We start from the raw sequence: 17,915 nt of genomic DNA, 5'->3' as shown, positions 1-17,915 counted from the left end.
CCTCCCCCCTCCCCCCTCCCCCTCCTCCCTCCGGCCCCACCCCCCCCCTCCACCTCCTGCCTCCCTGCCCCCACTCACACACACACACATGCAGATCAATGGACTTCCTGTCATCATCGTCATCGAGTGGAGGCGGCCCGTCGCGCCCGCTCTCGCCAACTATGTCATCGGGTCATAGAGGCGGCGTGAGGCTGACGGCAGAGGCCGAGACCGACTTCTTTGGGGTGGCGAGACGGCCAACCGAGCCGTGGGGCAAGCGCTTGGCTGGGTGGTTCACCAACAAGGGCTCGCTCTCCAACATGGCCACCTTTTCGGCCATGATCCTCGGCCTCATCATCGTGGCGTCTACCCCGGGCGGCGTGCCCGATCGCAGAAAAGTGACCTGTCCGCCGGACGCTGTCTCGGGCTCCAACGTCTTTGGCCAGTACATCCTCGCCTTTGGCCTCTTTGGCTTTGCCGGCGGCGTCACCAACTGGCTCGCCGTCAAGATGCTGTTTGACAACGTGTGCGGCTTGCCGGGCTCGGGCGTCATTCCCAAGCGCTTCCGCGAGATCCGTGCCTCCATCAAGGACATGTTTCTCAAGACTTTCTTTGAGCGCCGCTTCCTCGAGAACTACCTCGAGCAAAAGGCCGGCCAGTTAACAGCCTCTATCAACATCGAAGACAAGATCCAGGCTCTGCTCGAGTCGCCGCAGGTCGACGCCATCATCGACTCCAAGCTCGGTGATCTCGGCGCCCGCCCGAAGGCATGATGCTGGCCATGCTCGGCATCGACCCGGCCTCGCTCAAGCCCATCATCAAGCCTTTTGTTCTCGACATGGGTTCGGACATGGCCCCACTGCTGATGGACATGTTTGACGCAAACTCCATGCTCAACGTCGACACCATGCGCGAAGAGGTTGAGCAGATGATGGACGTCAAGCTCCAGGAGCTCACACCCGATGCCGTCAAGCGCCTCATCGAGGACGTCATTCGTGAGCATCTCGGCTGGCTCATTGTCTGGGGCAATGTCTTTGGCGGCGTCCTCGGCCTCCTCTCGCGCGCGCTTGGCTACTAGTCGCTCGCGCCGCCCTCGGCTGCAAACTTGGCCGCAAACGCCCGAAAGTTGGCCGTCGGCCGCCCTGTGCTGTTGCACAGAACCGCAAAGACGACGAGTTCAAAAACTCCGGCAAACCGCGGCGAGCGCAGCACGTCTGCAAACACAGCAGCCACCTCGTCAGCTGGGTTCTTGAACACTCCGCACCCAAACGCGCCAAGCACAATGTGCCTGTGCCCATGGACGGCCATCATGGCCAGCGCCCGCTCAATCCTTCTCACAAGCGCCGCCTTGCACTCGCCACTCCGGTTCTTGCCCAGCCGCCCGCGATTTGGCGCTGCGCTCGAGACAAACGACATTACCTTGAGCTCGGAGCTGCTAGCGATGAGCCTCCCGTTCGGGTACCGGAAGACTGGGACCTGCGGAACGTAAAGTGCGTGGTCGGTGTAGAGGCCGCGGCGGTCATTGGCCTTGTTTGCCGCGTAACCGGGCGCGCCCAGCAGGCACTTGTACAGCGCAGACGCCCGGCACAAGTCCTCTTCTTGCGCCTTGGATCCCTTGAGCACCCCGCCTCCCGGGTTCTTGGCCGATGCAAACGAGAGGACCGCCACCTGGCCCGGCGCTGCGGCGTCCAGCCGCCGAGCCGCCTTCATCGAGCTCTCGGGCGTGACCTCGAACACCGTCTCCACTTCCGCCGCCTCGCCGCGGATCGCATCCCACTCGCTCACCACGTCGTCCTTGGGCCCGTACTCGACCCGTCCGCTTCGTGCCGCCTCGACAAGATGCCCAATCTCCACCGTACCGCACATGCCGGAGTTGGCAATGTCCACCGTCTCACGACCCAGGGTCCTCCGCGACTCGCGGTTGTTGCCACCGGCGGCCGGCTTGCCCTTGCCGCGGTTTCGACCCCTTCCGCGTGAAATACTGCTTGATGCCGACATGATCAAGAACCAGGCGCGCGCGTGTGCTGTTGTTGATCTTGCTTGCTCTGTTGCGCAGCGTGACACACGAAAACGGCGCCCAGTTTTGTGGCGGTTTCTTTCATTGGAACGTCATCCGACTCGAATGGAAACACGTGGGCTACCATGCTAGCGCCCACATTCGGACGCCGGCGCATGGGGGCCTACTGTTGGGCTGGAGACGAGACTCATCAAGGCGGTTGGAGTCGGGGTGCCGGCTGTCAAGGCGTGGTGTGGCGTGATGAGAACGGAGATGCTATCGTCGCAGGTGAGGTGCGAGCCGGAGCCAGACTCTGTGACGGTGGCGGAGAGGCTGGGAGACGAGACCATCGATGCGCCGAGTGCACCGAGAGACGAAGAAGGCTTGACAACGGGACCGCATACCGAGATTGAGGCGTGCCGCAGGCCTCTGGTCACAACGTTGCTCGACGACTTTCGCAAGCGTGTAGCCCTGTCGCGGTTGCGGCGCTTGCGCCTCGATCGCACCCGATGCCGCGAGACGCCCGAGCCGGCAGGTGGCAGCACCCCAAGTGAAGAGCGCGTTTGCCGAAGTCTGATCGTCTCGGCCAGCTCGGGAATCGAGGAGCACATGCTGGCTTGTGACGACGACGGGACAAGCTCGACCGAGGCGTGACGCCGGCGCTTTGATCTAGTCCGCACCCTCTGGCGCAAGCCGGTCCTTGTGCGGCTCCGGGTCTCAGCTCGGGTCCGAGTCCGGGTCGGCGCCTGTGCCCGGCGCGATGGGCCCCAGCCCAGGTCGACAGCCACCGACTGCGAGCGGGTTGACTTGCGAACTTCCGGCCCGCTCGACTGGTGCGACGACTCGCTTTCACGATCCGAGAGCAGCTCGGCGAGCGAGGCCAGGGCCGACTGCGGAACAGACTGTGTCGTCGCCGTTGGGACCACGTTTCCGAGGCCGGCGAGTGCTGTCGCGAGTGATGTTGTCGACGTTTCGTCAGCGCTGGTAGTGGATGAGCCTGACAGCTCGTTGCTGCTCGCCATCATCAGCTTGTACACAACTGCGTCGCTGCCGCCTGGAGCAGTGCCCAGCTCGCGAGTGGCATACCCACCGCCGGCCATGATCAGCACCGCTTGCGAGACAACAATCTCGCCGGCACCACCCATGTTCGTGATGGCGTCGACACGGACCATGGCAACTCCGCCGTACGCCACCCGCTGCGTCCGCTCGTCAAATCGGATCACCGGTCGACCAGCGTGCAGACCGATGCGACAGGCTAGGCCTTGGCGGGTTCGCAACTTGAGACCACGCGGCCAGTCGGTGTTGGCAAGTTCGTGCTGGATGTCGCGGGCAGCGTCGATGGCGGCGCTCGCTCGGGACGTTGGAAAGGCGGCAATGAACGAGTCACCCTCGTTGCGCACCACGTACCCGTCGTGTGCCGCGAGAGCATTGAGCACAATAGCATCGTGCTGCACCGAGCATGCTGCCATCACGTCCGGCACCTCCTCCCACAGCCGAGTCGAGTCGACCACATCGGTGACAAGGAGAATGACTACGCCCTGTGGCGCTACCGCAAGCGCAGCTTTGGCCTTGCTTGCAGTGATGGCCTCGGTCGCCACTCGTCGCGACCGCCGCGAGAGCATGACAATGCAGATGACAATGACAACGCAGCAGAGTAGGACGCCAGCACTGCTGCCAACCGCCACTGGCAACGTCAGCGAGCTGGATGAGCTGCGCTCGCGAAGACACTCGTTGTGCCCGCCGCACACGCCGCATGCGTCAAAGGCGGCAGTCGAGTCGATGACAGCGTCGCAACCGATGCAGCTTGTTCCATTTCCACCGCACACGCCACATATGTCCTTGCCTCGCTCACCGCCAAAGCACACCCCGCAGCTGTCCATCCGCGAGTTTCCGCCACCGCAGATGCCGCACTCGTCGCGGCGCGCGTTGCCGCCGTGGCAGTCGCCGCACGCATCGCGAGCAGTCTCGCCGCCAAAGCACATCCCGCACGCATCCTTGAAAAAGTTGGCTGTGTTCGACGTGGCGCCACCGACGCACATACCGCAGTCATCGACGTATGCTGTACCGTTGCACACTCCAAAGCAGTCGAACACCGCCGTGGTGTTGGCGATGCATGGTGTGGCGCATGTCGAGATGCTGGCCGATCCGCCACACACACCGCACCCGTCAAACCACACGCCGCCGAGTGGGATCGGGATAAAGTTGCAGCCCGAGCACCCCGAACCATCGCCGCCACACACGCCGCAAACATCCGGTACTTTGCCCGAGTATGGTACACCGTCGCACCCGGCGCACGTCGCGTTGTTTCCATAGCACACGCCACAGCCGTCCTTGGCAGAGTTGCCTCCAAAGCAGACTCCGCAGTCGTCGAGATCGCCGTTGCCGCCAAAGCAAACGCCACAGGCGTCGAGGTCAGAGTCACCCACATGACCGGTGCCTGGGCCAGAGCACACGCCGCAGCTGTCCAAGAACGCTGGTAGCGGGCACGGTGGAGATGGCGGAGGTGGTGGTGACGGTGGCGGTGATGGTGGCGGTGGTGGTGGAGGAGATGGTGGCGGTGGTGGTGGAGGAGATGGTGGCGGTGGTGATAGTGGCGGTGGCGGTGATGGTGGTGGTGGTGGTGGTGGTGGCGACGGCGGTGGCGGTGGCGGATGAGGAGATGGTGGCGGTGGTGGTGGTGGCGATGGCAGTGGTGGAGGAGGAGATGGTGGCGGTGCTGGTGGTGGCGGTGGCGATGGTGGGGGTGGCGGTGACGAGAGAGCCACACAGCTTGGGGTGGCTGGCGAGTAGGAGCCGTCGCTGAGACAGGTAACATCGTCGCTGCCGTCCACGCCGGACTCGTCGAATCCAGAGTCGCAGGTGATACGCAGTTTGTCACCTGTGAGCGCCATCGGGCGCCCGGTTGTTGGATCGTTACTCACGGACCCGTTCTCCACCGAGATCTCGGGACAGACCTCATGGTAAGTTATGAACAGCGACGGCTGTGGGTCAAAGTCGATGCGGCAGGTGCCGGCCGGACACTCGCCAGCCACCATGGAGAGGCGAATGGCAAAGCGATTGCCGTCAAAGGCATCTGCCAAATAGGCGTCTGTGAGGAAAGGCCGTAGCGCGGTCGTAGCCACAAACGATGGCGAGCTGGGCGACAATGTGACTGTGTATGGAGCCGAGGTGGGAAAGGCGTCCAACCCAAACAAGTCAGACCACGGCGGGTCGTCAAACGTCTTGCCCTTGTCTGCCACCGAGTAGTTGTAGAAGGCAAGGTTGACAGCAATCGGGCTTGGCGCATCGACATCTCGCAGAGTGAGGATTGCACTTTCGATCCAGATCACCCCTGTTGTGCTCACTACCGAGCCCGAGAGTTGAAAAATGGCGGCGCCTTGCTCTTCTGAGCCATCGAAATCGACATGTCCGGGATCACTGCTGACGAACCCAGTGCTGATCTGCATCGACGCAGCATCTCCCGAGGCCACCGAACCTGTCCTGGTCTCGCTCGCCTCGCCGACCCTGACTGTCGCTGCCAGTACTACCGCACTGACGAGGAGGATGAGCATGAGCGTGCCACGGCGTCGGCTGTGGCTGCTGTGGTGGTGAGGAGAGTTGTTGCGGAGCGAGCCGTCACGAGCCCCACGAACCCCACCACGGCACGAAAGGCGAACCTCCCCGCATCGGCCACGTCTTTTCATGTGAGAGTGGTTGTGGTCGTCGTCGTGGTCGTGGTCGTGGTCGTGGTCGTGGTAACGGTGCTGGTGGCGGTGGCAGAGCCGGCAGTTGGCGCGTGAGCAGCATGGCTCGGCAGAGTGGTGACACGTCTGGGTAGGTCCGTGACGGGCGCGGCGGTGGAGCTCATCCCTGGTCTGCATCGGCAAAGGGGGCATGGCGGGTATGGAGGGCGATTCCGCCATGGCCACTCCTCGCTTGCCTTGACTAGAGACGAGGAATGTCATGGCATGAGAGAGTGGCTCGCTCGGTCCACACCAGCTCACTTTGCTCACTGGCACGCGTCGGCCTTTGCTGCCTTGCAACGCTGCAAGGTTTGGAAGACATGCACGTGCGGCTTTAAGCGGCAAATATTTTTTCCCGGTACACACCCACTCTCGAGCGATGTCGACTACATTCAGCTCTTGCCCGCCCACCACGAGGCTACGTCAAACGAGAGCCAGGACGAGATGACGCTGATGTCAAAACCGCCGCGAGGTGCGGCCGTCGATGATGAGCCCTGATCCGGACTGGCGCCGCTATTTGAGGCGGAGAAGTGGACAACGGTGCGGAGCAGTGGCTCGTCGTCGCTGTCGTTGTCGTCATCGCTCTCGTCGGCAGGATCGGCCTGGCCATCATCGTCGGCATCGGACGACGACGATGACGAGAGGAGCATACCACGCGGGGCACGAGTGCCTGGCACACCGTCAGGAACGGCAGGGCCTCCCGAGCTGGCAGCCACCGACGGCGCGCCGAGGTCGAGGCGGGCGACAATGTCAACAAAGGCTGGACGCACGGTCGGGTCCTCGGCCCAGGCCTCGGACATCAGTGCGGCGAGTGTGGGCGGGACGTAGTCGGGGATGGTCGGCCGTGCGCCGCCGCGGAGGGCGCGGAAGATGACTTGATTGTTGTCGAGCTCGCGGTACGGCACACTCCGCGTACACATCTCCCACAGCAAAACGCCAAACGAGTAGACATCGACCTTGTGGCCGTACGCCTCGTTGCGGAGGAGCTCGGGTGCGGCCCAGCGAGCGGTTCCGGCAGTTGTGTGGACACCGGTCTCGGCAATGGCCTTGGTCAGGCCAAAATCGGCGATCTTGGCCCGGAGGCTGCGGTCAAGGAGGACATTGGGCGACTTGAGGTCGCGGTGAACAACCGGCGGCTCGCAAGCGTGGAGGTAGGCCATGCCGGCTGCGACGTCGCTCGCGATGCGAACAACAAGCGGCCAGTCGACGGCAAAGCTCCGCTTCGTGTGGAGAAGCGAGTACAGCGAGCCACCTTCCAGAAGCTCGGTTACCAGGCATGGAGAGTCGGCGTCGAGTGAGGCGCCGATGAAGCGGACCACGTTCGGGTGCCGCAAGCCGGCCATGAGCTCGGCTTCGTGCACAAACTCGGCCCGCGCCGCTTGGCCCATACTCTCAGCATCGTGCAGCTGCTTGACCGCCACCGGAAAACCGTGCCACGTTCCACGACGAACAACGCCAAAGGCGCCGCGTCCCAACACCCCGGACTTGGTCTCGTCAAGGACTAGGTCGGCGACCTGAAGCCGCCAGTCGAGCCGCCCGGGGCCAGTCGCCTCGTCGAGCGCCGCCGCCCATTCCGCAGCGTTGGCCTCACTGCTGGCGTCGAGCGCTACGGTCTCGCCGCCGATGCAGCGTACAAGTATGCTGGCGCTGTCGCGGGTGACGGCCTCGACCCGCGAGAGCAGCACTCGCTTGACCAGCCGCATGCCGGCGTACAGCTCGAGCGCCGCCCGCGAGAGCACGCCAAACAGCCGCTGCCCACTCCCATCGACGACCATGCCACGGCTTCGCTCGCCGACCATCTTGCCAGCAAGTGCAGACATGAGGACCCGGATGATGTCGGGGAGTACGCCGTGGCGTCGACCGGAAAGTCGCCGGGTGTGAGCGCAAGGACCTCGACGGCGAGGCAAGCAACGGTAGCGACGTGCCCGCGGGCGCACGCCGCGGCAAACGGAGTTGTCCCGTCGCACGTCGGCCGCCGCACGTCAGCCTGTGCGGCGGAAGCGAGCCAGCGGACGACGTCGACCCGCCCCGCATGCGCTGCGACCCAGAACGGCGTCGCGCCGTCGCGCCGGACTCGGTCGACGTCGGCACCGCCGGCAGGCGAGACCAGAAACTGCACAACCGGTAGGTGGCCGTACCGCGCTGCCGTGTGCAGCGCAGTCTCGCCATTGCTCTTGATCGCGTTCACGCCGCCGCTCTCGGTCGTCGCTAGGTACTCGACAACTTGCGCATGGCCGACTTGCGCTGCAATGTACAGTGGCGTCGCGCCCGAGTCGCGCCCGTGCTGTACATCGGCGGCAGCCTTCTCCACCAGGTATCGCACAATGCTCAGCTGGCCCGAGTACGCCGCCACATACAGCGGCGTGATGCCCTTGACGTCGGCGGCCTCGACCGCGGCGCCGGCGTCGGTTGCAAGATACGCCACCATCGGCAGGTGCCCGTTCTGTGCCGCCACATACAGCGGCGTCACCCCGTTGGCGTCGCACTCGTCAACGTCTGCCCCGTGCTCCTCAACCAGCAGTCGTGCGACCTCGACTTTGCCGCTAAAAGCAGCCACAAGCAGCGGGAAGGCGCCCTCCGCCCGGCGGGCCATGGCAGCCTCGGGAACCTGGCCGAGGAGAAAGCGCAGGACGTCGACGTGGCCGTTCTGAGCCGCAATGTACACCGTCGACGTACCGTCCGGCAGCGGCGAGAGTGGATCCACGCCGACGTCGGAAACCAGATATCGCACCACCTCGAGATGCCCGTTCTGTGCCGCGAGATAGCATGGAGATGCGCCTTCGTCATTGCAGGCATCGACGTCGGCTCTTGTCTGCTTGACCAGAAACCTCACCACATTGACATGCCCGCAGCCACTGGCGAGCATCAATGCCGTGGCACCGGTCTTTGCTCGCCGCAAATCCACTTTGGCTCCATACTTTCACATAGAAGGCCGACAATGGCCACATGGCCCGCCGCCGCCGCCCTCTGCAGAGGCGTCCACCCCTTGTACGCCGAGTCGCACCCGTACCCGGTGGCCAGCGCCTCACGCACCGCCTGCTCCTCCCCGCTTCGGCACGCCTCGTCCACCACCGCTCCGAGGAGCCCGTCTGCTCCGCTTGACATGTTCCGTGGTGGTGGTGGGGGGGGGGGGGGGGGGGGTGTCGAGGGGTGGGAGGGAAGGAGGGCAAGATCGATCGGGGCGGTGTTCTGCGGGGAGTTGACCACGGTGGTTGTCGGGTCACCGGGTATCGATCGGATGGGCATTGATCAGGATAGGCAGGGGAGGGGAGGGGAGGGGAGGAGGGTAGAGGAGGGGAGGGGAGGGGAGGGCAAGGTGGTACCTCTTTTACACACTCTCACTCGCTGCTGGTACTGCCGGTTCTGTGATCGGTACAACGCCAGCCACAAACCAAGGGGAGGACGCCGACGTCGGCTACGGTGTGCCCAGCGCTCGCACATCGCTCCCCGCATCGGCGACAGGCGTACACTCCATCGACAAGCCCGCACTGGCGGCACGAGACCATCGGCTGTTGCGCGGCGTTGAGCGTGACGCCCACAACGTCAGCGGTGCAGAGAGTCGATCCGGCCCGCGCCAGCTCCGCGTCCATGGCTGCCTGCTGCGGGTAACCGCCGTGGTTCGGCGCGACCCACCCCCGGAATAGCGACCAGAATGCCATCGGCTCGCGCCCGGCATGCACTTCGAGCACGTGCGCCGACGTTGGCTCCTCCTTGGCGTACGCCTCGGCCACCTCGCGTGCCTCGCTCGCCTCGAACGTCGTCACCTGCGATCCAATCCACAGCCAGATGTGCGGGAGCGCCACGAGCATGTACACGCACGACGGCTCGAGCGCAGACGGCATCCGCCCCACCATCTCGGCAAGTTCAAACATGCCCTTGGCTGTCGAGCACCGGAACAGCGCTGGCTCGTCGCGCTTGGCATTGCGCAGCACCGCAGAGCTCGGGTACCACGCCCGCCCGCCTACTGCGGCCCACATCCACTCCGGCTCACTGCCCTCGGCAACTTCCACCAGCTCGCCGAGCTCGCTGCTCTCCCGCAGTGACGAGTAGAACCGCCGGGCGCCCGCAACCTCGGACCCGCGCGCTCCGGCCCCGATCCACAGCGCCGCCCGAGGCGCAGCCAGCAGTACAGCCGCGTGCGATGAGTTGAGCGACGACGCCACCGGCGGAACCTCGTCGGCCGTTAGTAGCACACCTCCAGCCGACCCGAGTCCGCGCACCGCATACAGCCGCGCCGTGCTACTCGGCTCCAGCTGCCGCGCGTTCCACGCCCCATCGTCGCTGCGCGCTTCACCCTCGTTGCCTCGCGCCATCCGCAGCCGGTACTCGGGCGCAACCCGCAGAATGGCCGATGGCGGGAGCGGGATCCGGCACCGCGCGTGCCCGTGGTGCACAAACAGGGAGCCAGAGAACAGCGCCGTAAAGTTCTTGTCGGGATGCCGCCCCTGTACCACCTCGCGTGTCGTCGTCTGGATGATCCGCGAAATCGTCGGCCCAAACACGTCACCGAGCGCCCCGGCATTGAGCTTGAGCTTGAACTTGAGGAAGAGCTTGTTCGGCGCGTCCGCGCCACGCCAGAAAAATACCCGGTACCGCGACCGTGACCCGTCGTCGTCGTGCGAACTACCGCCCTCGCTCCCGCCCTCGAGCGTTTGCAGCACCAGACATCCGTCGCCAGAGAAAAAGTGACCGTGGAACTCTCGCGGCAACGCGTAGATGCAGTGCTCGTTCTCAAAGACCACAACACGAACAGAGCCCGCCAGCGCCGCTGCCGCGGCGGCCCCGTCCGCCATGATCGCCGACGTGCGACGGTTCCGCGCCACCGCTGCTGCTGCCGCCCGCCGCGACGACACCCCCCCGGCCGTAGTCCCGCCGCCGCCAGCCTCGCTCCCGCTCGCGCTTCCGCTCGAGCTCCGTGCTGCTGTGCTCCGCGCTCGCGACTGCAGCACCCGCCGCGCAACCTGCGCTGCCTTGGACGACGACGCCAACAGCGAGCCCGTAGCCCGCGGCGGTGGCGTCGCTCGCTGCCGCGGCTCGTGCCATTCGTCAAACGCTTCTTTGAAGAGAAAGGGCTCGTTGCCCTCGTAAACCGTCACGCATCGCCGCGGCAGCCGCTGGCCCAGCAGCGCCGTTGCTGTCTCCACAGGCAGCGCTGTCGCAGAGTTGACCCACTGCGCGGCCATGTTGATCGTGATGGGCGACCGCGCCCCGATCCACACGTACGCGACCTGAGGAAGGACAAGAAGGTACGAGCCATGGCTCAGTAGCTGCGGCGTAGCCAGTGCACTCGTAGTCTCCAACGACTCCACCTCGAGCGCGAGGTTGAGCACGGAAGGCGCCACCTGCTGCATGTGCGACTCGGACTCGTCGCCGTCGCCGCTTCCGCAGCCACTCCCAGGTCCGCTCCCGCCGCTCCCGCCGCCACCACCGCCGCCTTCGCTGCACTCGGTCCCATCGCCGCCGTCGCCACCCTCGGCTACCGACTCGTCGCCGCCGGTCGACGAGCCTTCGGGCGCCATCACCCGCCCGGCGTCCACAAACACATACGACGATGACAGCTCTCTCGTCAGCGATGTCGGCGGCGGGAGGACCGGCGCAGCAGACGACGGTGTCGTCACAGACACCGGAACGTCCTTGAATCGCCAAAGCCGGACCGCAGCGTGCAGTGCGTCATCAATGTCTGCCCATCCCGCAGGTGACTCGGCAAGCGTCGGAGGATGCGTTCCGGGATACGAGAGCAGCGCCAAAACCGCCGCGAGTGGCCGTCATGATGCCGGCTTGTGTCCAGGATCCGCACAAGCTCCAGATCGCCGCCGCGCTCGTGCTTGCGGAGCCAGGTGGTGAACTCGAGCGCCTTGGTCTTTTCCTTTGTCGAGCACGCCCGCCCAAAGAACTCGTACACCACCGCGCCCGTGTCCAAAATGTACACACAGTCGCGGGTGACCGACTCATAGCTGGCCGGCACTGCCAGCATTCGCACACGCTGCCGCCCCCGCCGGAAGCAGTACAGGTGCAGAAAGTTGGGTCGCACCACACGCCGCAGTTCACCCACTTCGGCGCCACTTGTCGCTGGCGGAGTCCCGCTGCAGCCGCTCAACTCGGGCCCGCCCTCATCGCTCGACGCCCACGGGCCAGTCTCCAACGCTGCGAGGTGCAGCGCGAGCGCGCCTTCCGACGGCGACGAGTCCTTGCGGCCTGACGGGCTGCTTGGAGCCTTCCCCTTCCCGCTCGACATGCTTCCGTCTGTGCCGCCATCATTCCTCTTGACCTTTCCCTTGCCCTTGACCTTTCCCTTGCCCTTGGCTTTGCCCTTTGCAGCGCTTGCCCGCGGCTCGATCAGCCGCACAGGCTTTTCAGCGCGGTCGCGCGGGGCGGCGGGAACGACCGGCGAACCCTCGCCAACCTCGCCCGACGCCATCCGCGGCAGCGACCGCGGGCGGTTCGAGTCAAACATCGTGAGCCCGAGCGAGGCGTGAGAGTGGGTCTGGTCGTAGTGCCGGATGAGCCGATGGTACGTCCGCCCGGCCACGTGGGTTAGAACCAGGTCTGCCGACGGCGTCGCCGCCATGCCGTTGATCGAAGCGTCAAAGAGGTACGAGGCGAGCATGGTGTAGTGGTACGAGTGATGGAGCGTGACCGTGCAGTTGTCGAGCGCCACTGCAATGAGATACGACGGCTCTGGTGCCACAGACCGCGGTACAAGGTCCGGTGACGACCAGGGCACAACCGCCACGCATGCCACTGGCGCGTCGAGAAAGAACGCGCCGACGGCTGAGCCGGACACCGTGTCCCACATACGAATCGCCATGTCGGTGCCACCGGTGATGAGCCGTGTGTTCTCCGGTGAGAGGCAGGCAGCTCGGATAGCACCGCTGTGCTCGCTCGCGCTGGTGACCAGTGCATAGTCTCCGCTCCCGCCTCCCGATCCCGACCGCCAGAACTGGACCTCGCCGGTCGCCCATCCAAGCGCCACCAGCCGCGACTCGGGTGAAATGACCACCGCAGGCACCGTCGCCGCCGCCGGCGCTTCATACGGGCCGGGAGCCGGCGGGAGGAGCTCCTGCACCTCCTCGAGCATGCCCGAGTCCGAAAGGGCGTAGACAGTGACGCTGCCGAGCGCGCAGGCTGCCACCACTGCCGTGTTCGACGCTGCAATGCATGAGATCGGCGACTCGGTGACCCGCGCCGACCACACCAAGCGCGCCGCCTTGAGATTCCAAACCATGAGGTGCGAGCCGGCAGTCGAGACCACAAACTTGGAGTCGAGCGTGAGCGCCAGCGCCGTCACCGCGCCCGGGTGGTTGTCCAGAATCCGGAACCGTCGTCCGCCGAGCGACGACGAGCTCGCCCGCTCGGTTGACCACGCAATGACCGTCCGGTCCGCCGCGCCAGTCAGAATGTAGCTTCCGTCGGTTGCTAGCGCAAGGTAAGTCGTCGGCTCCTTGTGCCGGATTCGCTGGATGGTGGCCGTGTCAACCTTGCGCCGCTCAATCTGAAAGTGCCGGATGGTCCGGTCCTCGGACGCGGTAAAGACCGAGCCGAATGCGGCCTGCTCGTGCCCGCCGGCTCCGCCGAGCACTTCGGGGGCGAGCGCGGTGACGCCGAGGACTGGCCCGCGGTGGCCCGAGACATGCTGCATACAAATGCCGGTTGCGAGATCCCACACCAGTACCGTGCCTGAAGCCGTGCCGGCAACGACAAATGCGTCCGACGGCGGAGCCAGCGCCAGCGTCGACACGCGCGACGAGCCGAGCGAGCCTGAGGTGCCAGGCGAGAGCGTTCGCAGCTCGTCGGTCTCGGGTGTCCACACAGTGACTGTCGAGCCCGAAGCAAAGAACACATCGCCCGACTCGGCGCTCACCACCACCGCAGAAATCGACGACGAGGTGTGGACGAGGCGGGCGAGCTCCTCGCCGCTGCTTGTCGACCAAATTCGAAGCGACGCGTCGCGCGCGCACGACACCATCCGCCGCCCGTCGGGGAAGATCGAGACGCCTGAGATGTAGCCTTTGTGCCCAACACACACGGCAGCTTGCGAGAGCGCAAACTCGGGCGCCGCCGGAGGCGAGAGGTCGTACACGTAGATCCGACGTGAGGTGCGAAGCGCAAAGACGAGTGTCCGGGCCTTGGCCCCGAGTGCCAGCGCAGTCACGTCGACGGCTTTGTCGATCGAGCCGAGTGGGATGCCGCTCGAGAGATCCCACACCGTGAGGACGGCGCCCGACCCACCCACAAACACCCGGTGCTCGTCAGCGACCACAAGATGAACAGCGTAGGTGTGAATGGACTGCAGGTTCTGGCGTGACCGCGAGAGCGAGGCTTCTGCCTCGGACGAAGCCCCGCTCTCCCGCGGCTCGAGCACCTTGTTGACAAGCGTGGCGACCGGGTGCGGTGCGTCCGGAAGCTCGGCCTGGGCCGACGCTGCCGCCGGCGCCCGTGCGCCTGTCCGTGGAATCGACCGGACGGCAAGGCCCGAGAGCGTGTCCCACATCATGACGGTGGTCGGTGAGACCGAGAGCAGGAGCTTGGCCGACGGTGTGGTGGTGAGGGCGTAGACCGGCTCGGTGTGCCCGTGAAGAATTCGGATGAGCGCGTTGCCCGGCGTCTCCAGCAGTGGCGATGACGGAATGTACACCGCGTCCGGCAGCGGCGAGAGATACTCGAGCGCCTCGGAGAGGAGCGAACCGAGGTGAGTCGAGAGTGGCGACGACTGGAGCCGCGCAATGAGCTGGAAGCAGAGCAGGTCGCGCCGCTTGAGCACAGCCTGTGCTGAGAGCATGAGCGCACCGCGGATCTCGTGGAGCAGGTCGGCGTAGGCCGGAAAGGCCCGCGCAGCAAGCGCGTAGTCGGACGCCAGAGCCTCGATGCCGAGACCGGCCGAGATCTTTTTCTCGATCCATGCGTACGAGAGAAGGAGGCGGAGAATGTCGTCGCGGCGCTGGGCGTGGACAAGGTGGTACACAATGTGCTGGAGGTAGTACGCCTCGTCGGGCCCGTGCTCCCAGCACACAAAGCCGTGGGCGCTGGGGATACGCGCAGCGTACCCGTCGAGCAGCCGCGAGTGGAGGCTGTGCATTTTGCCGCGCCGCGAGCGGGCGACCGTCACAATGTACTCGCGCTGCAAGTCGTGAAGCCGCAACATGCCGGTCCTCTCGTCGTGCTGCAGCAGCGACTTTTCGACAAAGACCTCGACGAGGCGCGAGACGTCGGCGCGGTCGAGCGGCTCGTACGGGAGTGCGCCCCAAAGGGCTTCCAGCGCCGGGAGCGTAAACGCAGTCTCATCGGGAAAGACGGCGAGGTCATAGTACCGGAAGCGGAGCGCAGTGAGGGCTTTGATCGAGACGCCGATGGAGCGCATGACGTCGCCTGGAGTGAAAATGCCACCGAGCTCAAGGGTTGAGCTGACTACCAAAGGCGCGAGCGCATCGGGACCGCCGCCGACGTCGTCGGAGAGGAGGACCGAGTCCTCGAGCCGCTGCAGGACGACAGGCCAGGAGCGCGAGGGCATGTTGCGGACCATGGCACCAATCATGGCGAGCGCGAGCGGGAGCTTGCCGCACCGTTCGACGACCTTGTGCGCGGCCGGCGGCAGGTTCTCGACCGGAGTGTGGGTCCAGAGTGCAAGGAGCTCGAGCGACGATGCCGGGTCGAGCGTCGAGAGCGGGAGCTCGACGAGATTGATGATCGAGCCGAGTGAGCGGATCCGCGAGGTTACCAGGTACGCCGAGCCGGGGCCGAGGACACCAAACGGGAGTAGGTGGCCGGTGACCCAGACGTCGTCAAGGACCAGGAGCGAGCGAGCGTGCGAGGGGAGTGCAAAGAGCTCGGCGAGCATGTTCTTGCCCTCAGAGACGTCTGAGAACGAGGGGCACGGCTTGCCAAGCTCCTGCACGAGATCATGCTGGAGGCGGGTGGTGTTTGGCGACTGGCCGATGGAGATCCAATGCACACCGCCGGGGAACATGCGGAGAACGTCCTCGTCGCGAGCGAGTGCAGCGGCAAGGACCGACTTGCCGAGCCCGCCCATGCCCTGAATGCAGAGGCCGCGGATGGGCAAGAGGTCCGACGGCTGGGCGGCGTGGTCGGTCTTGGCTGCGAGCGAGAGCAGAGCGTCCTTGGCGGCGGCAAATGAGGCCTCGCGGTGGACGTAGTTGAGCGGAAGCGCAGGAACAGAAGGAAAGACCTGGCCGAGAACCAGGCGCGAGGTGACGTCGGCAAGCGAGGCCACAATGTCGGCAAACGACGGCCGCGCCACCGGATCCGCCGAGAGGCAGGCGTCAAGAAGCAGGGTAAGGAGCGAGGCGAGGAGCGACGGCGGCGGCGGCTCGAGGCCGGCATAGCAGTTGGCTGTCCGGTCAGTGTTGTCAAATGCACGCTTGGACGAGAGCATCTCCCAGATGATGACGCCAAACGAAAAGGTGTCCGAGGCCGGCGTCACTGTCCCGCCGACAAACAGCTCGGGCGCCATGTAGCGGCGCGATCCTGCAACGCCGATGGCGCGAAAGGTCGACGAGGAACGCGCCCGTGATGGCGCTGGGCCGCCGCTCGCCGGTGACTCGAGTCGCTCGATGACGACCGAGAGGCCAAAGTCTGCTACCTTGACAACCGACATGTTAAAGTCGAGGAGCACGTTGTGCGGCTTGAGATCGCGGTGGATGATGTCCTTGCGGTGGAGGTACTCGACGCCCGACGCAATTTGCGAGAGGATGTCGATCTTCTTGGTGTCGCGGATGAGGAGCGACGAGTCAAAGAGCGCAGACTTGAGGTCGCCGCCGCGGAGGTACTCGGTTACGATGCACACGTCAGGCCCGCGGGTGGAGACGCCCAGCAGCTGCAGACAGTTGGGGTGGCGGACTTGCGAGAGCAGTCGTGCTTCCTCCATAAAGGCGGAGATCTTGGCGGGCGTCACGGCGCCGGACCGGGTCTGCTGCTTTAGCCGCTTGATGGCGACCGGCGTTCCGCCCCAAAGTCCAGCCCAGACCTGGCCAAAGCCGCCGGTGCCGAGCAGCCGGGTCAGCTTGAGGTCGCGCGGGTGGATCTCGTCGAAAGCCTTATAGCCTTGCCGCGACCACGACTGCTCCACCGCTGGTGGCGGAGGCGGTGGCGGCGGGTACCGCGAGGCTCCGGCCGAGCCTCCGCCGCCGCCGGCTTTGGCCTCGCCCGCGTTTGCCGCCATCATCTGCTCTAGATCGAGGTACGGCGCGGACGAGCCCTCGCGCGCCGAGTCGCGCGCCTCGCGGAGATGATGCGGCTCGTGGAGCTGCGCACGGAGCTGGAGCGGAAGCGTCGGCGCAGCAGCATGGGGTACATGGTGGGTCGGCTCGGGAAAGCCTGGACCTCGCGACGCCGGCATCATCGGCGCCGAGTTGCCGCGCTGGCGGAGGAACGGGGCACGGACTGCGCGCGGCGGAAGCGCGGCCTGCGGACCGGTATCAGCATCGGCATGGTTCATGGAAGCCGCATCCACTGCGGGAGACGCCAATGCATAGGCAGAATGCGGAGGACCAGCCGAGTCCTCGTCGTCGTGCAGTGTGTGGTACGCCGGAGAGAAGACTGTGGCCTGGTACGGCGACGAGGAAGCTGAGACAAAGGCCAGCGGCTGCGAATTCAAACCGTGTGGATGATGCGCATGCTGTCCAGCAGGAGCACTCTCCATAGCACCACCATGCCCATAACCATGACCATGGTGAGGGCGAGCCGAGCCGAGCTCAGGCAGCGTCATAGAGAGGGTAGAGGAGAACGAGGGTCCGTCAGCAGGAAGAGACTGTTGACTGTGTGGAAGCCGAAGGTCTTCATCATGACCACTTGACAAAGGGTTGGATGAGGTCGGTGTAGCTGCAGCTGTAGCTGTGGGTATGGGTATGGGTGTGGCGGTGGCGGTGGCGGTGGCGGGCGAGCCGTGCGCAGGTGGTCCGGGGTGGGTGTTGGGAAGGACAATGTACGACTCGGACGTGTCCATGTTGGTGCTTCCCGTCCGGGAAGGGTATTGTGGCCTCCCGTATGTAGGCTGTTGTAGGTGTATGGCTACTCGTCCGCCTTGTCCCTTTGCTTGCTACGCTCTCGCTGGTGGGCCCTTCCCCTTTCACGCCGCCACCTCCCTTTTTGATCGAGAGCGGTGGCCGGATGCCCTCTGCCAGGTCAGCTGGCCGAATACCCTCTGCCAGTCCAGCTGGTTGAATACCCTCTGCCAGATCAGCTGGTTGAATACCCTCTGCCAG

General features: G+C 65.3%; 5 protein-coding genes across 5 annotated transcripts; 1 reads left to right on the top strand and 4 right to left on the bottom strand.

The window, feature by feature from the left end:
- Positions 1-161: 161 nt before the first annotated feature.
- Positions 162-1,480, top strand: AMSG_06634 (uncharacterized protein; the record flags this gene model as incomplete). Its single annotated transcript, XM_013901256.1, has 2 exons — positions 162-723; positions 747-1,480. The coding sequence occupies 2 exons, from the start codon at positions 162-164 to the stop codon at positions 1,055-1,057; spliced, it is 873 nt and encodes a 290-aa protein (XP_013756710.1). The 3' UTR covers positions 1,058-1,480.
- AMSG_06633 (uncharacterized protein) lies at positions 1,157-1,977 on the bottom strand (the record flags this gene model as incomplete). The annotated part of the gene is made up of 2 exons (XM_013901255.1): positions 1,157-1,193; positions 1,235-1,977. 2 exons carry the CDS (start codon positions 1,975-1,977, stop codon positions 1,157-1,159), a joined length of 780 nt encoding a protein of 259 aa, XP_013756709.1.
- A 147-nt stretch (positions 1,978-2,124) lies between these two features.
- On the bottom strand, positions 2,125-5,670 carry AMSG_06632 (uncharacterized protein; the record flags this gene model as incomplete). Its single annotated transcript, XM_013901254.1, has 2 exons — positions 4,782-5,670; positions 2,125-4,412 (listed from the first exon to the last, which is right to left on the bottom strand). Exons 1-2 carry the CDS (start codon positions 5,656-5,658, stop codon positions 2,125-2,127), a joined length of 3,165 nt encoding a protein of 1,054 aa, XP_013756708.1. The 5' UTR covers positions 5,659-5,670.
- Positions 5,671-6,089: 419 nt separating this feature from the next.
- AMSG_06631 (TKL/RIPK protein kinase) lies at positions 6,090-8,802 on the bottom strand (the record flags this gene model as incomplete). Its single annotated transcript, XM_013901253.1, has 3 exons — positions 6,090-7,479; positions 7,524-8,581; positions 8,635-8,802. 3 exons carry the CDS (start codon positions 8,800-8,802, stop codon positions 6,090-6,092), a joined length of 2,616 nt encoding a protein of 871 aa, XP_013756707.1.
- Positions 8,803-9,112: 310 nt separating this feature from the next.
- Positions 9,113-17,413, bottom strand: AMSG_06630 (NB-ARC domain-containing protein; the record flags this gene model as incomplete). Its single annotated transcript, XM_013901252.1, has 3 exons — positions 11,431-17,413; positions 9,166-11,377; positions 9,113-9,140 (listed from the first exon to the last, which is right to left on the bottom strand). Exons 1-3 carry the CDS (start codon positions 17,351-17,353, stop codon positions 9,113-9,115), a joined length of 8,163 nt encoding a protein of 2,720 aa, XP_013756706.1. The 5' UTR covers positions 17,354-17,413.
- Between the last annotated feature and the right edge of the window lie 502 nt (positions 17,414-17,915).

This window comes from Thecamonas trahens (genome assembly GCF_000142905.1).
Source record: "Thecamonas trahens ATCC 50062 unplaced genomic scaffold supercont1.30, whole genome shotgun sequence".
NCBI lineage: Eukaryota > Apusomonadida > Apusomonadidae > Thecamonas > Thecamonas trahens.
This window is presented reverse-complemented; position numbering and strand designations above follow the sequence as displayed.